This window comes from Castor canadensis, chromosome 16 (assembly GCF_047511655.1).
Source record: "Castor canadensis chromosome 16, mCasCan1.hap1v2, whole genome shotgun sequence".
In the NCBI taxonomy this organism is placed as follows: Eukaryota; Metazoa; Chordata; class Mammalia; order Rodentia; family Castoridae; genus Castor; species Castor canadensis.
In genome coordinates, this window is record NC_133401.1 from 41,448,284 (window position 1) to 41,466,572 (window position 18,289).

The 18,289-nt window shown below is 52.8% G+C and overlaps 1 protein-coding gene across 3 annotated transcripts in view; it reads left to right on the plus strand.

Annotated features, from left to right (window-relative positions):
- Cdhr2 (cadherin related family member 2) overlaps positions 1–18,286 on the plus strand; it is a 38,363-nt gene extending 20,077 nt beyond the window's left edge. For 2 of the 3 annotated variants that reach the window (XM_020162707.2, XM_074058712.1), the window contains 26 exons: positions 1,088–1,177; positions 1,733–1,858; positions 1,935–2,081; positions 2,169–2,244; positions 2,342–2,457; positions 2,553–2,786; positions 3,253–3,408; positions 3,492–3,653; positions 3,924–3,985; positions 4,463–4,703; positions 5,096–5,335; positions 7,793–7,862; positions 8,206–8,811; positions 9,900–9,971; positions 10,384–10,433; positions 12,084–12,235; positions 12,404–12,512; positions 12,602–12,690; positions 13,064–13,132; positions 13,215–13,292; positions 13,372–13,432; positions 13,572–13,696; positions 14,185–14,298; positions 14,380–14,460; positions 14,704–14,761; positions 18,049–18,286. In XM_020162707.2, coding sequence (XP_020018296.2) covers positions 1,088–1,177; positions 1,733–1,858; positions 1,935–2,081; positions 2,169–2,244; positions 2,342–2,457; positions 2,553–2,786; positions 3,253–3,408; positions 3,492–3,653; positions 3,924–3,985; positions 4,463–4,703; positions 5,096–5,335; positions 7,793–7,862; positions 8,206–8,811; positions 9,900–9,971; positions 10,384–10,433; positions 12,084–12,235; positions 12,404–12,512; positions 12,602–12,690; positions 13,064–13,132; positions 13,215–13,292; positions 13,372–13,432; positions 13,572–13,696; positions 14,185–14,298; positions 14,380–14,460; positions 14,704–14,761; positions 18,049–18,183 — 3,519 coding nt within the window. In that variant the 3' untranslated portion in view covers positions 18,184–18,286. The remainder of the gene's footprint in view (positions 1–1,087; positions 1,178–1,732; positions 1,859–1,934; positions 2,082–2,168; positions 2,245–2,341; positions 2,458–2,552; positions 2,787–3,252; positions 3,409–3,491; positions 3,654–3,923; positions 3,986–4,462; positions 4,704–5,095; positions 5,336–7,792; positions 7,863–8,205; positions 8,812–9,899; positions 9,972–10,383; positions 10,434–12,083; positions 12,236–12,403; positions 12,513–12,601; positions 12,691–13,063; positions 13,133–13,214; positions 13,293–13,371; positions 13,433–13,571; positions 13,697–14,184; positions 14,299–14,379; positions 14,461–14,703; positions 14,762–18,048) is intronic. The other variant, XM_074058713.1, reaches the window with a different exon arrangement.
- Positions 18,287–18,289: the final 3 nt, after the last annotated feature.

Here is an 18,289-nt window from a genome sequence, read left to right on the forward strand (position 1 = left end):
TACACCCTGAGTTCAAACCCCAGTATTGAAAAAAAAAGTCCCCCCCCAGCAGCTCCCAGCTAACAGCCCCATCCTCTGTGCACTTTGATGGAAAGACTGTCTCCTTCTCATTGATTGCAGCCTACACCCCTGGGCTGCCTTTCGTTGGCTCACTTTGGGTCACGTGTGCCTCACGGACCTCACCCTGGCCAAGGGGAAGCCCACTTGAATTCTATGAGTGGGAAAGAGTTTCCCCAAAGGTCATAGCAAACAGGACATCTATCCGGGATCTTCAAGATCATGTGACTTCGAAGAACTGCTATGGGAGGGGACACTAGGCCAGACACAAGGCTGGTGAGGTCATTTGACAGTCATCCAACAGACTCTGCTGGAGACCGATGTGCCAGACACTGTCCTGGGTGCTGAAGTCCCTGGTGAACAAGACTTCCCAGGTTCCCACACTCAGGGGCTCACTGCTAGTGAGCACATAGGCAGTCACTCACAAAACATAATAATCAGGATTATTTCAGGTGGCCTGCTCTCTATGAAGACCATAAAACAGGACAAGGTGAAAGGAAGTGCCTGCGAAGGAGGCTGTTTTGTTGAGTAGTCAGGAAATGGGTCTCTGAGGAGGTGACCTCTGCACAGAGACCTGAAGCCCACCAGGGGATGCTCTAGGGAAAAGATGCCCCATGCAGGGGAAGCAGCAGATGCAAAGGCCCTGAAGTTGGAAACAGGCTGATGAGAGAGGCTGGAGGGTAGAGGGTAAGGAGGAGGTACAGTCAGATAGTGGGTCAGCAGCCTGTCCTTGGAGGGCCACAGAAGCCATTTAGGCTGTATTCTGAAGAGAATGGGGGTGCAATTGGAGGGTTTTAAGCCAAGAGTGATGGGGTCTGATTCACAATTTTGGAAGATCTCTCCAGCCGCTTTGTGGAAGTGCTGAGGGAACAATCAGGTCCAGAAGCAAAGGCCTCCTGTAGTAGAGCCTTCCAGCTCTGCAGATGCTTTGGGGCAGGGAGCAGGGCTGTGGGCTACAGAGAGTTGCAGGGGTGTCTGAGCAGGGGAGCAGCACCGGCAGAACCCTGGGGTGACAGGTCCGTTTTTTCAGACTCTGCAAGTCGGCTCCGTGGTATTCTCCGTGTTGGCAAAGGACAGCGACTCGGGGTCAGCAGGCGTGGTGGAGTACTTCATAGTGAACGTGAGTGGGACATCGGGAAGCGGGTACGCCGATTGCACCTCGTCACCGCCAGGGGGCAGCATCTCCACACTCAGCCACAGGGTCCAGGCCAGTCTTGGCTCTGCTGTGGCCCCGTCCTGGTCCCAAGCCCTCTACCCACGGAGCCTCTGGTTGCCTACTTCCAACCCAATCCTTCCTCCCACCTCCTGCTCCCGGCACTGTCTAATACCCGGATGAAAGCTAATATATCCCACACTCCTGCCTTCACAGCAGAGATCCAGGCTCGGAAAGGTCCTGGGCCTTGTCACAGACAGTGTGTGGCACATGAGCCCACTTTTCATGGAGGCAGATTTGCACTGGTCACTCCATTTTTCTTCAGCACACACTACACGCCTGGCCCATCTGGGACCTCACAGGTCCTCCTGTCAATCACTGAGGCCAGGTCACCAGCCCCACAAGAAATCTTGGAGAGGTCATGTGACTTGAGGAAGGTTGTCTGGCAGAGCCAGGATTCCACCCAGTGCTCTCAGGGACAGCACTGTCCCAAATGAGTCCCATGTAAATGTCTTCTATCAGGTCATCCCGAGTACCCAGGACAGCAGGTATCTCTTCCGGATCCTGGAGGACGGCTCCATCATACTCAACGGCAGCCTCAGCTATAATAACAAGAGTGCCTTCTACCAGCTGGAGCTCAAAGCCTGCGTGAGTTGGGGTGTAGGCAGGGGCTGGGGCACCAGGACCCGAGGCCCTGGCTCACGGAAGGCCCATCTCCCAACAGGACTTAGGTGGCATGTTACACGATGAAAATGTCATCCAGTGCTCCCAGCCTGTCTTCCTGCCCATCTCGGTGATCGACCAGCCTGACCTGAACCCCCAGTTTGTCAGGGAGTTTTACTCGGCTTCGGTGCCTGAAGATGCAACCATTGTGTGTGCTGCATGACCTGGAGGACGTGGGGGGGGGCATTGAGGGGCAGGAGGAAGTGTCAGGGGCACTGACCAGGCTTCCTTCCAGGGAACCTCGGTGCTGAAAGTGGAGGCTGTGGACAGTGACAAAGGCATCAATGATAATGTGGTCTACAAAATCACCAGTGAGAACTGGGTTTCCCGGGGCTGCGGTTCCGGCAAGGATGGAGTGGGGCTCTGTCTGAGTCACTGGAAAACGCCCTCCACCTGCCTCCTTTTCAGATTCCACAAGGCTTGGATGGTTTGACATTGGGGAAGATGGGGTCATCACAGTCAGTGGTTCCCTGGACCGAGAGGAGCTACTGGAGGAGGATGAGGAGGTGCAGCTGCAGGTCACGGTGCGTGAGGCTCCCCCAGACCCTAACCTCTGACCTTTGATCTGTGAGCACTGGCTCTCTGACCTCTGCCCTCTGGTCTCTGCTCTGTGCCTCAGGCCACGGAGATGCACCTCGACATCTATGGGCAAGAGGCCAAGGTGAGCATGTGGGTCACAATAAGAGTGACAGATGTCAATGACCACAAGCCAGAGTTTTACAACTGCAGCCTCGCAGACTGCCTCTTCACCCCCGATGAGGCCCAAGTCAGCTTCACAGGCTACGTGGATGAACACTCCTCTACCCGCATCCCCATCGATGACCTCACCATGGTGGCCTACGACCCGGACAAGGCAGGTGCTTCGGGAAGGGGGATGGGCATGGACAGGGATGATGGTGGGTGATGGCCAGGGAAAGAGGCGGACAGTGAATGACAGAGCTCATGGCGGGATGATGAATGAGGATGGGAGGGGAGGGATGGCAGTGGTTTGACGGTGGATGGCAGATCATGGTGGCACAGATCAGTGAATTGTGGGAAACAGGAGTTGTGGGTGACATTTGGAAATGCCAGATGATGTTGAGTTGGGTGGTGCTGTGTTCATAGCGGTCCCTTGGCTGGTGGGTATACTGAGCTGGTGGCTGGCATTGACTGCCTAGGGAAGTCCTCATCTGATGAGTTCATACTTGCAGAGATGAGTGGCCAGCCCAGCCTCCTGGGTCCTGATGTCTTCTGGAACCTGAGGCTGGAGACTGGGGGGGGATGATGAGGGGGACAAGTTGCAGGGCATGGGGTGCCTACCGTAAAGTCCACTTTTACAGGGTAACAATGGCACCTTTGAATTGAGCCTGAAGGGTCTTGATGCACAAGCCTTCAGTGTCTCCCCAGCGCGGGCAGCAAGCTCAGCGGACGTGCAGGTGCTGGTGAAAGACCCAGAGCTGGTAGACTACGAGAGACAGACAGTGATGCTGGTGGAGGTGAGGGTGCTCTGGGGTGTCGGGGATTGGAGGCCCTGGGGGCAATCGGGCCCCGACATTGCTGCCTGTTTTTCTGTCTTCAGGTTGTGGCCACTGACTCGGTCAGCCAGAACTTTTCCGTCGCCATGGTGACCATCTATCTAAGAGATATTAATGACCACAGACCCACATTCTCCCAGGAATTGTATGTCGTTGATGTGCTGGAGAACAGTGCGACAGGCTCCATGGTCACCAACAGTATCATTGTGAGTGACGTGATGTGACTGGGCCAGGCTGTGAGGGAGACACAGAGAAGGGCAGATCTGGGGTCGCAGACCTGCTGGAGTCTCCCAGTGTCATTGGGTCCCAGCAATGTGAGCAGTGTGCACATGTGAGCTGTGTGTGGGGTGTCTGTGAGTGTGAGTGTGGGGTCCTTCCTTTGTGTCAGGAAGCACAGCAAGCCTGTCCCCATGGATTGTGTGCTATGCTGCGAGTACCCTGTATCCACAGTGTCCCATCCTCTCTCTGCCTCCCAGGCTACAGACCCAGACACGGGCGAGGGGGGCCGCATCACCTATACCCTGCTCCCAGGAAATGGGTAAGGTCTTAGGGTGGACAGTGGGCAGGTGAGTGAGCATTTCAATTCTAGGAAAGCAATGAATAGTTAAAAAATAAGTGATTAGTCTGTTTTCTGCTACTATAATGAAATACCCAAGGCTGGGAGCTTTATAAAGAGAGGAGGTTTCTTTAGCTTACAGTTCTGGAGTTCTAAGGGACATGGCATGAGGACCATCAGAATGATGGGAACCTGGGAGAGAGGATGAGATCACATGACAAGACAGGAAACAGGACTGAAGGGAGGGGCCAAAATGACTTTCCACTAGGCTCCATCTCTTAAAGGCCTCCCTTCCTCTTAACGTCACCATACTGTGGACCAACACATGAAGCTTGGGGAAGTCACCAACCATAGCAATAGTGTGCTGGATGTACTAAAACACGCGTCATTGTTTATCCGAAATTTTAAATGCAAGTGACAGCTCTCATTTTATTTGATAAATCTGGTCATCCTGAGCAGGGCAGACCTCTTTGAGGTGGATCGTGACTCGGGGACAGTGACAGTGAAAAATGGCATGCTACTAGATCGGGAGAGGCAGGCTGTGTACTACCTCACGCTGCAGGCCACTGATGGCGGGGGCCAGTCCTCCACTGCCACACTGCAGATCAACCTGCTGGACGTCAACGACAATCCACCTGTGGTCATCGGCTCCTACAACATCTTCGTCCAGGAGGAAGAAGATGTCTCTGTGACCATCCAGGTGTGAGCCGCCCTGGAGTGGATGGGGAGGGGAGGGGACCAAGCCTGGCTCTGTGGTCTTGCTGGCCCTGGGTGAAGTCTGGGCTCTGCTGTGTGGCCCTGAGAAGGTCACTCAGTCTCTCTGAGCATCCATTACCTCTTCAGAGAATGAAGGGGAATAAAGAGATAATGGCTATTAAACGCCCAGCACACAGCTTGGACTTCAACGCTCTCATGAGCTGTGGATCTGAGCTGCTCAGATGGGGACACTGGGGCCAGGAGACTGGCCAGCATCGAGGTGGCCCCAGGCCCAACTGCTGTCCCATGGACAGTGCTGGAGGGCAGGTCAGGCTTCAGAGGAGGTCTGGGTGTGAGGGGCACTGAGGCCTAATGCCCAGCCTGCTTATCTGTCAGGCTTATGACAATGACGAGCCAGACACCAACAACAGCCGCCTGCTCTACAGCCTGCTGCCTGGGCCCTACAGCTACAACTTCTCGCTGGATCCCAACACAGGGCTCCTCACAAGCCTGGGGCCGCTGGACAGAGAGGCCATTGACCCTGCCCTGAAGGGTCTTATTGTGCTGACTGTGCATGTGACTGACTGTGGTGTGCCACCCCTCAGCACAGAGGTCAATGTCACTATCACCGTGGAGGTAAGGCTAGGCTCTGCAGGATACTGGGCCAGCTGTGGGCACCCCACAGGGGTGCAGCTCCCCTGTCCTGGCACACACCCCCTTTTGTGCCATTCACAACATGGTGGGCGTGAAGGTTGGGCAACCTAGCTGACTGTGTTAGAGTCCTGGCTCCCTAGCGTGCAGGCCTCAGCCATCGCTCACCTTCCCTGGTCCTTAAATCTTTCACCTGTAACATGGGGACAGTATGAGGACTTGGTGAGTTAATTAACAGAGAATGTTCCCAAGAGGAACCCGTGGAAGGTGCACAGTGAATGTTAGCTCTGATCCTTATTCACAAGGCCCTATCTGAGGCCCTACCACCTCCCCGCCACCAGTCAAAGGCAAAGCAAGGGACAAAGTCAGCACAGGCAGTCACCACTATCAATGTTAGCCACATTACCAGGCCCTGCCAGGTATTACTAAATGGTTATTACCATTTTAGTAAGAAATTTAGGGGCTGGGGATGATGGCTCAGGCCTGTAATCCCAGCACTAAGGCGGCTGAGGTAGGATGGACTGTGCATTTGGTGCCAGCCCGGGCTCCATAGTGAAACCCTGCCTAAAAAGATGGAGAAGGAGAAGGAGAAGGAGAAAAGAAAGTCAGGCACAGAGCAGTTCAGTACCTTGTCTAGGGTTGCAGTATGGCAACTTGAACCTAGCTGGTCTTCTCTGAAGGCTGCCACCGGCTCACGAGGCACCTTCTTCTGGCAAAGGGTTGTAACGACTGTGCACCTCTACACTGGTCACATGGGGATGCCCCCTGGCCCGGGTTGTACAATGTACCACTGCACACGGAAGTCCTCTTGCCAATAGGTTGGGCTGTGCCACACTCCTATAAAGGTTAGGAAGTGTGGCCTTGAAGGAAATGGGCAATTCTTTCTTTTTTTTTTTTTTTTTTTGGTGGTACTGGGGTTTGAACTCTGGCCTCAAGCTTGCTAAGCAGGTGCTCTACCACTTGAGCCACTCTGCCAACCCTGAAATGGGGAAACAGAAGCAGATTTAGGGCTTGGCGTTTCTGGGGATCGATCAGGTGGATGGCAAAGATGAGAAAAGGAAGAGCCCATGAGTCTCACACCTTTACTGTGATGGGACTGCTACCCCATCTTTCATATGAGGATGCTGAGGCTGAGAGGTCAAAGGCACACAAGAGGCAGCAGGAGAGAGAGGTATGACTCAGAGCTGCTCTCTTAGCCACTCCTGTGAATTAGGACAACCCTGAGATACAGCCGGTCACATGCACAGAGTCAGTGATGCCTTCTGGGAATCACCATCAGAAAATACATCTCAGCTGGGTGTGGTGGCACATGCCTTCAGTCCCAGCTATGTGAGAGGCTGAGGCAAAAGGGTTGCTTGAGCCAAGGAGATTGTGAAAGGCCTGGGCACCATAGTGAAATCCCATCCCAAAATAAGAAGGAAGGAAGGGAGGAAGCAAGGGAGAGAGGAAAGGAGGGAAGAAGGGAGGGAGGGAGGGAGGGAAGGAAGAGGGAGGGAGGGAAGGAAGGAAGAGCCAGGCACTGGTGGCTCACACCTGTAATCCTAGCTATTTAGGGGACAGAGATAAGGAATATCACAGTTCAAAGCCAGCCCTGGGCAAATAGTTGGAGAGACTTATCTCAAAAAAACCCATCACAAAAAAAGGCTGGCAGAATGTTTCAAGCAGTAAGAGTGCCTTGCCTAGCAAGCATGAGGCCCTGAGTTCAAACCCCAGTACCACCAAAAAAAAAGCTTTTTTATTGAGATGTCCATTCCACAGTTATGTAGAAAACACTGAATACCAAAGCAAACACCTCTTATCTCACCCATCTGTGAGCAGACCCAGGGAAGGGCAGGAACATTCAGGGGACCCCTTCCCAAGCACACACAGTGTTGGGGAGAAGGTGGAAGGCAGTGCTGTGACAAGGTAAGGGCTCCAAGCTGTAGGCGGGCCAGGGCTGGAGGGAGTGAACAACTGGTGTCTGGAATAGGACCAGTCAAAACTCTCACAGGCATCAGAACCCAGCTCAGCCTAAGCACTGAGCTGGTGTCATGGGGTCAGATGAGTGCGGGAGCCACAGGAAGACGAAAGAGTCATGGTACTGGTGACCACAGAATTTATCCAAAAGATGAGCAGTCAAACTAAGCCAGACAGAGACACAGACAGACCTGGAGCCAGGAAGCAGTCTAAAACAGTTCTGAGCTGTGGTCAGAGAAATACGAAGGAGGTGATATTTCCTAAGTATAACTGGAAAGGTCTCTCCATATGCCGTAAGTCCGGATAGTGACCTGGCATGTCCCTTTCCCTCAAAGTTTCCTCCACATCTGGAAAGTGAGCAGTGCTGTCCAAGGAGACACAGGGTCCATGGCTGTGTCTGTGGCAGAGGAATTAATGGGCTTTTCAGATTCACTGTGTAGACAGTGAATACCTGGAGCTAGGACTCAGATCTTCCTCTACCTGCAGGACATCAATGACAACCTCCCCATCTTCAACCAGTCCAGCTACCAATTCTTTGTGAAGGAGAGAGAGCCAGGTAAGTCCTCCCTGGGTCGGTGCGGGGGGCACTGGGGCTCCACAGTTGGACAGTAAATTGGCTAGACTGTTAAATTCAAATATGTGTAGAAAGTGGTCAGTGCAGTGCCTGGTATATAGTAAGCACCTAATTGATGCTGTTATTCTGTTAGGCTGTGTAAAGGAAGCCAGATGTGTACTTATACTCCATTTCTGATACCAGTTAGCAATGAGAACCATATTGACAGCTACACTCAGAACTGGTCTGCAGTGCCCAAGAGCCGAGGGCAGAGGAGGCTTCCAGGGGTCACAGGGGGTGGTCCAAAGCCCCAGGGGTCCCTCCATGCTCTGTCCCTTATCCACAGGAGTATTGGTGGGCAGAGTGGAGGCCTGGGATGCAGACCAGACAGAGGCCAACAACCGTATCAGCTTCAGCCTGTCTGGGAACGGTGTCAACAACTTCCTGCTCCAAAGCGTGGTGCTGGGGTCTGGAAGGGCAGAGGGCCACCTCTGGCTGGCCCCGGAAGTAAGCCTGGACTATGAGACGCAGAACTTCTTCGGACTGAATGTGCGTGCTGAGAACCCAGGCCCCCAGGGACTCGAGGCCACAGCCAAAGTCAACGTGACTGTGGTGGATGTGAATGATGAGCCCCCTGTCCTGGTGGCAGCCTCGCTCCAGGGCATCTCTGTGGCTGAGAATGGTTCACAGCATGGCCAGGTGGCTGAGGTGGTCGCCCAGGATGTAGATACCGAGGCCCAGCTGGAGATTCAGCTTGTGAACATCATCTGCACCAAGGCTGGAGTTGACGTGGGTCACCTGTGCCATGGCTGGTTCTCTGTGGAGGCCAACGGCTCTGTGTACATCAATCAGAGTGAGGCTATCGACTATGAGGCCTGTGACCTGGTCACACTGGTCCTGAGGGCCTGGGATGTCAACACCGATCCTCGCTTCGAGGCCTACAGCAACAATGGTGAGGGAGCCTGTGGGCTACAGTGTAGGGGCCATGGGACAGGCACCCACAAGGTCTGACTTCACTTCCTGTCACTGTTTTCCCACCTGTCCAGTAGAGACGGGAAGAGGTTGGCTATGAAGGTTAAATGGGAACGTGCCTTTTAGGGAAGTAGCTGGCATAGGTGCCTGGCTTGAATTAAAGCTGCTATTTTGTGAGACGGGGGACAGGAAAGGACCCACCTCCAACACCCAATAGCAAAAATAGTCGTATGTCAAGACTTCACACAGCAACAACAATGCCAGGCACCTTGTAAGCATGTCTATTTCTATGTAACCTGTGAGGTAGGTCATGTCTATCCAACTGTAAAGATGGGGAAACTGAGGCACAGAGTGGCAGTTTTTGCACCTTACTTTATGGGCTTCCTTTTTTTTTTCCTCCTTTTTTTTTTGTAGTAGTGGGACTTGAACTCAGGGCCTACACCTTCAGCCACTCCACCAGCCCTTTATTTGTGAAGGTGTTTTTTGAGATAGGGTCTTGCTAACTATTTGTCCAGGCTGGCTTCAAACCTCAGTCCTCCTGATCTCTGCCTCCTGAGTAGTTAGGGTTACAGGCGTGAGCCACCGGTGCCTGGCTTCTCCTTCTTCCTCTTCCTCTCCCTCTTTCTCCCTCTTCTTCTTCCTCTCCCTCCCTCTCCTTCTTCTCCTTATTTTTATTCTTCTCCTTAGCCTTCTTTATCTCCTTTTCCTTTTTCTCCTTCTGAGACAGCGTCTTGCTCTGTAGCCCAGGCTGGCCTGGATCTCCAGATTCTCCTGCCTCAGCTTCCTGAGTGCTGGGCTTACAAGTGTGATCAGGTGGGATATACCTAGGCCTAACCCTGGCTCACACTCTTGTGTGACCATGACAAGCTGTTTACCCCCCACTGCCGGGGCCTAGTAATGACGCTCCCATGGAGGCTAGAAACGATTGTGAGGACGTCGGGTCAGGAGCAGGGAAGGGGACTGAATGTGCCATGCCTGGGCAGGAGGCCGTTGGAAGCATGGTGAGGCCCAGGCTGTTTGCGTCAGGCTTTCGTCCAGAGCCTTGACCCTATAGCTTCCTCTCCCCAGGGAGCCTTCTCATCATGATCGTGGATGTGAATGACAACGCACCCTATTTCCTGCATAATAATAAGACTTTTGGTAAGAGTGCAGCAACCTGTCTTTACTCCACATACACACATGTACCCTGTGCCACAGGACCACCCTTGGGCAACGCCTATAAACCCTCTGTAGGCTCCAGAGGGGCCTTAGAAAGGGGTGAAGGCTCTCATCCTACCTTCCCTGGGTGCAACTGGAGGGACGCGCAAATTTTCATTCTAATTGTGTCTCACCAGATGCCTAGTCCTAAGCCATCCCTTCTTTTTGGGCCTCAGTTTTGCCGTCTGTACAATGGGAGGGTATGAATTGCTAAGTACTGGCTCAGTGGTCAATGTAATGGGTAGAGGTGTCAGGGCAGGCTTGGGGTGTGGACTCTGAGCCAGGCTAGTGGGCAGGACTGGGCCAGATGGGCACTGGACCCACCACACTCACCCCTTTCTACTCACACTTGTAGTGATCATACCAGAACTTGTGATACCCGATCAGCAAGTGGCTACTGTTCAGGTGAGTCCTATTGCAGCCTTTATGGTCACATTAACCCCAGAGGACACAGGACTAGGTCTTCAGACCTTTCTGCTGTCCCCAAATGTCTGAACACCTGAAAGGAAACGTAAGTTATTCAACATACAAAAATGCAAAGCAAACACCTGCTTAATTGATCTGATTAAATCCCACTAATCGTTCAATTTAGTATTCATAAAAATTTCATGACCGTAAATATCACTTTGCAGGCTAGATCCTTCTGACTACACCAGAACTCTTGAATACGACAGGGAAATCCTAGGCAGTTATACATTAAATGAATTCTTTGTAGCTAAATCATTTCTAGTGCAGAATTGCAAAAGTACTTTCAGTTTGTTACAGTTGGTCTGGGTGTGTTTATTAAAGGATGGAGGTGGGGCCACATGGGGTGAGGCCTTCCCTCGTGGCCTGGGCTGGGGCCTGGCTGGGCCTCTCACTAACCTTGAGAGACTCAGTTTCCCTCCTGGACAAGAAGCAGGTGGCATGGGGGGGGCACTCCTGTGCTGTGGAAGGGTCTAGGAGATGGACACCTGGCCTTCCCCACTTAGAGCTGGGTGTGCCCTTAGGACAGGGTCTGTGTTGGAGTCTCATTTGCCTCTCATAAAGCAGGGAGAGAAATTCTCCCTCGCTAGGGTCTTTCAAGCCTTAAGACGGTCAATTTCCCAATCTTCAGCCAGTTTCATTTCAATGTCAAAATGATAATCGTGGCTTTGAACACTTTATTACTATCATTATTTTAGGTTTTTTTTTTTTCAGTACTGGGGTTTGCATTCAGGGCCTCGCACTTCCTAGGCAGTTCCTCTACCACTTGAGGCCCCAGACATTTTTATGCTATAGTTACTTTTTGGGTTAGAGTCTTGTGCTTTTTGCTGGGGACTGGCCTCAGGCCTTGGTCCTCCTACCTATGCTTCCCAAATAAATGGAATTACAGACTTGAACCACCACACCCAGCTTGTTTGCTGAGATGGATGTTCACTGATTGTTTGCCCAGGTTGACCTTGAGCTGAGTAGCTAGGGTAGCTAGGATTACAGGCATGTATCACCATGGCCAGCCATTAGGTTTGCTTTTTTTTTTTTTTTTTTTTGACACGGTATTGCTATATAACCCAGGCTTGCCTCAAATTGTGATCCTCCTGCTTTAGCCTCCTGAGTGGTGGGATTACAGGCATGAGCCTCTGCAACCAGCCCTAAACAGCTTTCTTTAAATTGACACCTTTTTGAAAGGCGAGCTCGAGCTTTATTTAAATTTGAACCCTATCTGTTCATTCTAAGTGGTAAAGTCAGTGGACTCCAGGCTCTGTGTGTTGGTGATTTTTTTTTTAAAGGCACTAGAATCAATAAAAATTGCTCCCACACCTCCTTATTTTACTTCACAGTTCACTAGAGGAATTCAGATGCACACTATAAGCACTGAAATGAAGGAAGCCCACAGGAGGCCTGTAGGAAATCTGAGCATTCCTGCACTTGTGAGGGACTTTGGCAATGAAAGACACATGCTTCTTTACATGGGGCAACCTGGGAAAGTTGATGGGGGCTGTGTGGGCCAGCCTCCTGGGTTGCCATCGTCTCTGATCCGTGGTTGGGATGGATGGGGCCTAGCCTCACCCCAAGATGTGGTCCTTTTGCTCCCAGGCTAAAGATGAAGACTCAGGAAACAATGGAGTCATCACATTCTCCATCCAGCAAGAGAATTTTGTCTATAAAGATGGGGCCATCGCCACTTTCCAGGGTTCCTTCCGGGTCTCCACCTCCTCGGAGGCCAACGTGTTTACTGGCAGCATCGAGTAACTGCTGGTGGCCCTTGGATGGGCAGGGGTGTGTGTGGGGGGGTGGGGGTGGGCAACTGAAGGCAGCTTCCTGGGGTGAGCGCCCCACCTTGGGAGGTGCACAAATGGCTTCCAGGGGACCCCACCTGGGTTCCAAGATTGACCCATGTTCTCCACGTCCCACAGGCTGGTGACCAGCCTGGACTCCACTCTCCAGGGCACTTACCAACTGGTAGTCCTAGCCAAGGACAAGCCCTCTAAGGGTCCCCCACAGGAAGCCAGAATCACCCTGAATGTGAGTGCCAGTCCCTGACTCCAGGCTCAGTGCCCTCTGTCACCGCCTTGTCCCTGGAGCCTCATGTCTTCCACACCCTCTTCCCCTAGCTCTTCACCGTGGACCAGAGTTACCGCGTAAGGCTGCAGTTCTCCCCCAACAAGGAGGAGGTGGGCACCAATGTGGAAGAGATTAAAGAGTAGGTATGGGTTGCCCACAAGGGGGGCTGTGAGATGAACAGGACCTAGAAGGCCTGTCCCTGACCCGTACTTGACCTGTCCCTGTCTTCGACTTATACCTGGGTCTGCACTACCTGTCTGCATGCTCCCAGAAGCCCATGCTTGGCCAAAGGCAAGAAAGAGGCCTAAACAGAACTGCCACATACAGTTGTGATCACTGTGTATTGCACAAGAGCCGCAAACTCAGCCCGAGGAAGGGCACAAAGGTGTCACCTGCTTAGCCAACAGAGCGACTATGTCCCTTTTCCATTTGTACAGTTCCTATTTTCACTGGTGGAGCCCTGGTCACAGGGCTACCTACTCTAGGTAACTGTGATACCTGCCTCCTTGTAGGGCTCTTGCTCAGGCGACCAGGACCTCTGTGTACGTTGTGAAGATTCAGAGCATAGACTTCGCAGCTCCGTGAGTGTCCTTGGGCCCAGTGATTAGACTTAGGAAAACAGGGGCGGCCTGGGCTGCTGACTCCCCTCTCTCCCCGTTCTAGGGCCCGGGTCCAATCCTACCTCGATGCTTACTTTGTGTTCTCCAATGGGTCAGCACTAACACTTAATGAACTGAGTGTGTGAGTGGGCTGTCCTGGGGGTGGGCAGGAAGCCAAGAGCTATCAGTGAGCACAGGTCTGAGTGGATTTTCTGTGGCAGGATGATCCGGAAAGACCAGGACTCACTGTCGAAGCTGCTGCAGCTGGGGTTGGTGCTGCTGGTGAGTGGTGGGACAATGGTGGGAGCGGGGGTCGCAGCTGCTGCAGCAGAGGCTGGTGGTGCTGGTAAGTGGTGGGGCAGTAGAGAGAGGTCGGGGGTGTCAGCCCATGCATGACCTCTTCACACTCCTTCCTCTCCAGGGCTCCCAGCAGAGCCAGGATTCTGACCAGTCAAAAGTGCTCACCAGCGTCATCATAGGACTGGTAGTGACTTTGGTGCTGGCCCTCGTGATCATGGCCATGTCTCTTGTGTGTGTGCAGAAGAGGTGCTGCTCCCATCCCCCATTTCCCACCCCTCCCCTCTCCCTTGCCACCCAAGACATGGGGTGGGAAATGAGTAGAAAGAGCTTGGGTCCAGACATTGGGTAGATATGTGCTCAGTCCCCGGTTGTGAGACCTCAGTAAGTCTCCCCCATTTCCTGTTCCCTGAGGCTCAGTCTACTCATCTGCAGAATGGACATGACACTAGATTCCTCCATGGACTTGGGGTTGTAAGATGCTAATAAATGCTGCTCCTCTCCCCTTCCCAGCACGCACAGTCAGCAGCCTCCTCTGGGTTTGATGCTAGGTCTTTCCACTAGCTAATTGTGTGGCCCTCACAAAGCACGTTCCTTTGCTGGCTGTCCTTTTGCTCTCTGTAAAATGGAGCTAAGGCTCTCCCCTGCCAGGATCCCTCTGAAGTCACGCTCACAGGCCTCCATTGGGCACCCAGAGTTTGTGCAGCATGAGTATGACTCCTCTTGGCTCCCTGCAGTTACAACCGGAAGCTTCGGGCTATGAAGGCTGGCAAGGAGGCCCGGAAGACAGCAGTGGGGGTGATGCCCACGGCTGCCACCATCCCTGGGACTAACATGTACAACACTGAGCGGTGAGTGGGGGTCACAGCGTTAGCAGGGACCCTCCTGAGGTGTCCGAGCACTACAGCCACTTGACTAAACTTTCTCTCTAGGGCCAACCCCATTCTGGGCCTCCCCAACAAGGACCTGGACTTGGAGTACCTCTCCGCCACCAGTAACATGGACTCTGTCAGGTGAGCAGCTCCCTCACAGCCAGGCCAGTTGGAGTGATGACAGTAATAATGGCGATGATGGTGGTGATGGTAATGGTGGTGGTAAGGTAGTGGTAGTTGTGGTGATGGTGATGATGGTGAGGGTAGCCACGATGGTGATGATGATGGTGACAATAGTGAGGGTGGTGGTGATGGTGATGGCAGAGGCCACAGATTAGGAGGACTGGGCCTGCCAACAACTTAACACCATCACCTCTTCCACAGCCTCAATTCCCTTGACGACAACTCTGTGGACCTGGACAAGAACAGTCAGAAAATCGAGGTAAGAGATGGGGGATGAGTTGATACCTCGGGCTTCTGACTTGGGATCAGGCTTCAGAGAAAGCTCTGAAGGGTGGGACTCAGGAAAAAGCTGGAGGGGGCTGCTGCTGACATGTACAACCTCACTTCCCTGCACTAGACCCCAGGAAGCCCCCGTGGCTTCCCAATCCCTGCTTCTCCTCCATTTATCATGCCACCCTGAGTCCTCAGTTTTCTCATCTATAAATGGGGATTGGAATATCAGCCCTGCAGGGCTGTCGTGAGAATTGAATAAGAACAGCATAAAAAACACCCAGCACAAAGCAAAGGCTTGGAAGTCTGGTTCTGTGCCTCTCTAGCCTCTATAGAGGTGAATGGATGGAGTCTGGCAAAGGAGGGAGTTGGATAGACAAGATCAAGTGGTCACAGCCTGACCTGATGCTTAAATTACCTGGGGGAACTCCACAAAAAAACCCAACAATGTGCAATGTGCAGGACCAGGTATGGTGGTGCCTGTCTGTCATCACAGCTACTCCAGAGGTGAGGTAGAAGGAAAGTTATGGGAAAAACCCCATCTAGAAAATATACTAAAAACAAAAGGACTGGGGAGTGGCTCAGGTGGTAGAATGCAAGCATGAGGCCTTGAGTTCAATCTTCAGTACTACAAAAAATAAAAAATACATAAAATGGGCGTGGTGGCTCATCCCTGTAATTCTAGCTACTGAGGAAGCAGAGATCAGGGGTTGGAGATATGGCTCAAGCGGTAGAGCACTTGCTTTGTGAAACATGAAGCCCTGAGCTCAAACTTCAGTCCTACCAAAAAAAAAAAAAAAAGGAAGCAGAGATCAGAAGAATGGCAGCTTGAGGTCAGCCCCAGCAAAAAATTCATGAGAACCCATATCAACCAATAAAAAGCTGGGCATGGTGGTGCACCTGTCATCCCAGACCCAAGGGAATCATAGATAGGGGGACAGAGGTCCAGGCCAGCCTTGGGCATAAATAAGAAACACTATTCAAAAAAGAGCTAAAGCAAAAAGGGCTGAGGTTGTGGCTCAGGTGACAGAGTGCTTGCTTGGCAAGCATAAGGCTGGGTTCAAGCCCCAGTACCACCAAAGAATAAAATAAAAACAAGTAAGTGAATGAATACAATACCAATATGCACTTCAACCCAGAGATCCTGATTCTCCCACAAGGTATTCTGCTTGTTTTTTTGTCACTTTGTTTTGTTCTATATCAAGTTCTTGCTATGCAGCTCAGGTTGGTCTCAATTTATCATCCTCCTGCCTCCACTTCCCCAGTGCTGAGATTACAGGCATGCACCACCACACCTGGTTTTCTAATGTCCAGGCAGTACTGGGATCCCCTAGACATAGTCAGTAGGCTGGGGAAGAGGCCCTAGAAGCAGAAGGAACTTCTCCCAGTCCTCAAGCTGGAGTAGAAGTTCTCTGAGAGGTCCATTTGGCTACCACAGTCAGAGCATCTGTGGGGAGGTGAGGTATTCACTCTTTCACCCCTATCCAGTCCATTTTGGGTCCTGAGCTCGTCTGGTCCTGTCCCTAAGGGGCTCCCGGCCTGTCCTCAAGCATCAGTCCACATTTTCCCGCAAGGACTCCTTGCTTGGAAAGACCTGGCCAGCCATAGCCTCTTGGTCTTTACCATACCAGAATGTTGCACACGCTGTATCCAGGACAGAGAATCTGCATGGAGACCTCTAGGGAGGGGGGTCATGGGTGGCAGTCCAGGCAGCCTCTTGGGTGTGGCTCATCTCAGTTTACAGATGGTTTGAGGCAAGAACTCTAGTGAAGGAACTGAGACAGAAGAGAATGGTCTTCCTAGCTACTCAGGAGGCAGAGATCAGGAAGATGGAGATTCAAAGCCAGCCCCAGGCAAATAGCTCTCAAGATCCTATCTTGAAAAAACTCATTACAAAAAAGGGCTGGTGGAGTGGCTTAATGTGTAGGCCCTGAGTTCAAACCCCAGTACCAAAAAAAAAAGAAGAAGAGAATGGTCTTGCCTATCAGTCTGCGACCCTGGAGGAGGCCAGAGAAGAGCAGAGTCAGGGGCCCTGAGGTGGGGCTGGGCCTGTGCACTGGGGAGGGGCGGGAGTTCTGAGAGGAGTCTGGAGCGGGGAGAGGCTGCCTGGGCTTTATCCATCTCCTGAAGCATGGTTGGGCTTTGGGGGACCTGGAGACCATGCAGTCTTCTTGGGAGCTCCTCCTCTCCCTTGGCTGGGTGGGGGACTCAGGTAGAGCCCACCAATCCCTGCATGTTGGGATCTTCCCATGGGCTCTGTGAGCACCCGGAGAGAGCATTCAATCCTACATTTCCAAGCAAGTCATCTGTCCAAAGAGGGGTGCTGACTTGTTCAAGGTCAGACATGCAGGGCAGGAACAGACCAGAAGTCAGTTCTCAGGGCTCAGGGACCAGGTCACATTATCTTGGGTGGCACTGTGCCAACTGCTCTGTGCTCAGGGTCTGTGTCAGGGCTCCATGGAACACGGGCAGAATGTTTAGCTCTTGGGCCCCCTCAGATGTTCCACTGTTCACCTGGGGCCGGAAGAACCCCAGTCTGGAAAAATAAACTCTGGAGTGTCCTGGGGAGGCCGGGGGTGCTCAGGGCTCTGGTCCTGTGAGTGTCTCAGCAGCAGAGTAACTAAGCCAGGCGGCCTGGTCCTCCCACAGGGCGGTGTGTGCGAGGAGGGGGGTGTGAGCGTGTGGCTGGTGCATGGGGAGGGGTGAGAGGGCAGGCAGGAGAGACAGTATGAGTGTCTGCAGGTGGGATCCTGGGGTGACAGGTCCCTCTGAGGTGGCAGAAGATGCCAAATCCAACCAGGGGCAGTGCTATGCCATAGACAGCTTTATATCCACAGGATTGGTGGTCCAAACCCTGCTCTGCCCCTCCTATCCAGGAGTCATTTGAGCCTCAGTTTCCACATCGTTAAAATAGAGGAGAAGACCCTTCCCTCGGGGGATTTCTAAGGGTATTACAGGAAATGGGTGGACCTTGCGCAACGTGGTGCCTGCTGTGGGGTGCAGGTGGCAGGACCTGTGATGGACTGGCTCCTTGGAACAGGAGGCAGGGCTGGCCATTATCCAGGACAGGGCGGAATGCCAGATTGTTGCTCTGTTTGTGGGTAGAGCAAAGACCCTCTAGTCCCACCCTTTCACCTGAGTTGTGGCCATCTCTGGGACACAGCTAAAAGACTAAGCCCCAAGAGGAGCCTAGGACAAGACCCCAGCCAAGGAGCCATCTGGTGATGGGCCTGGGGACATCACCCCTCATCATACCTTCCTTCCTCTCCCCCCTAGAAGAAGCTGGAGCACAGTCCACCAGAGCCGCATTCAGAACCCCTGAGCGCGGTGCTGTCAGAAAGGCAGGCGGCCATGAGTGGACGACAGCAGCAGGTGTTCACCAATGCCGGCCTGGACACCACGGACCTGTGACAGAGGTCCCCACTCTCCTGACCCGCCTGGGAAGAGGCACCCCACACCCTGGCTGTATCTCTCCCTCCCCTCCCCAGATGTAATAATAGATAATGTCACTTTCCCT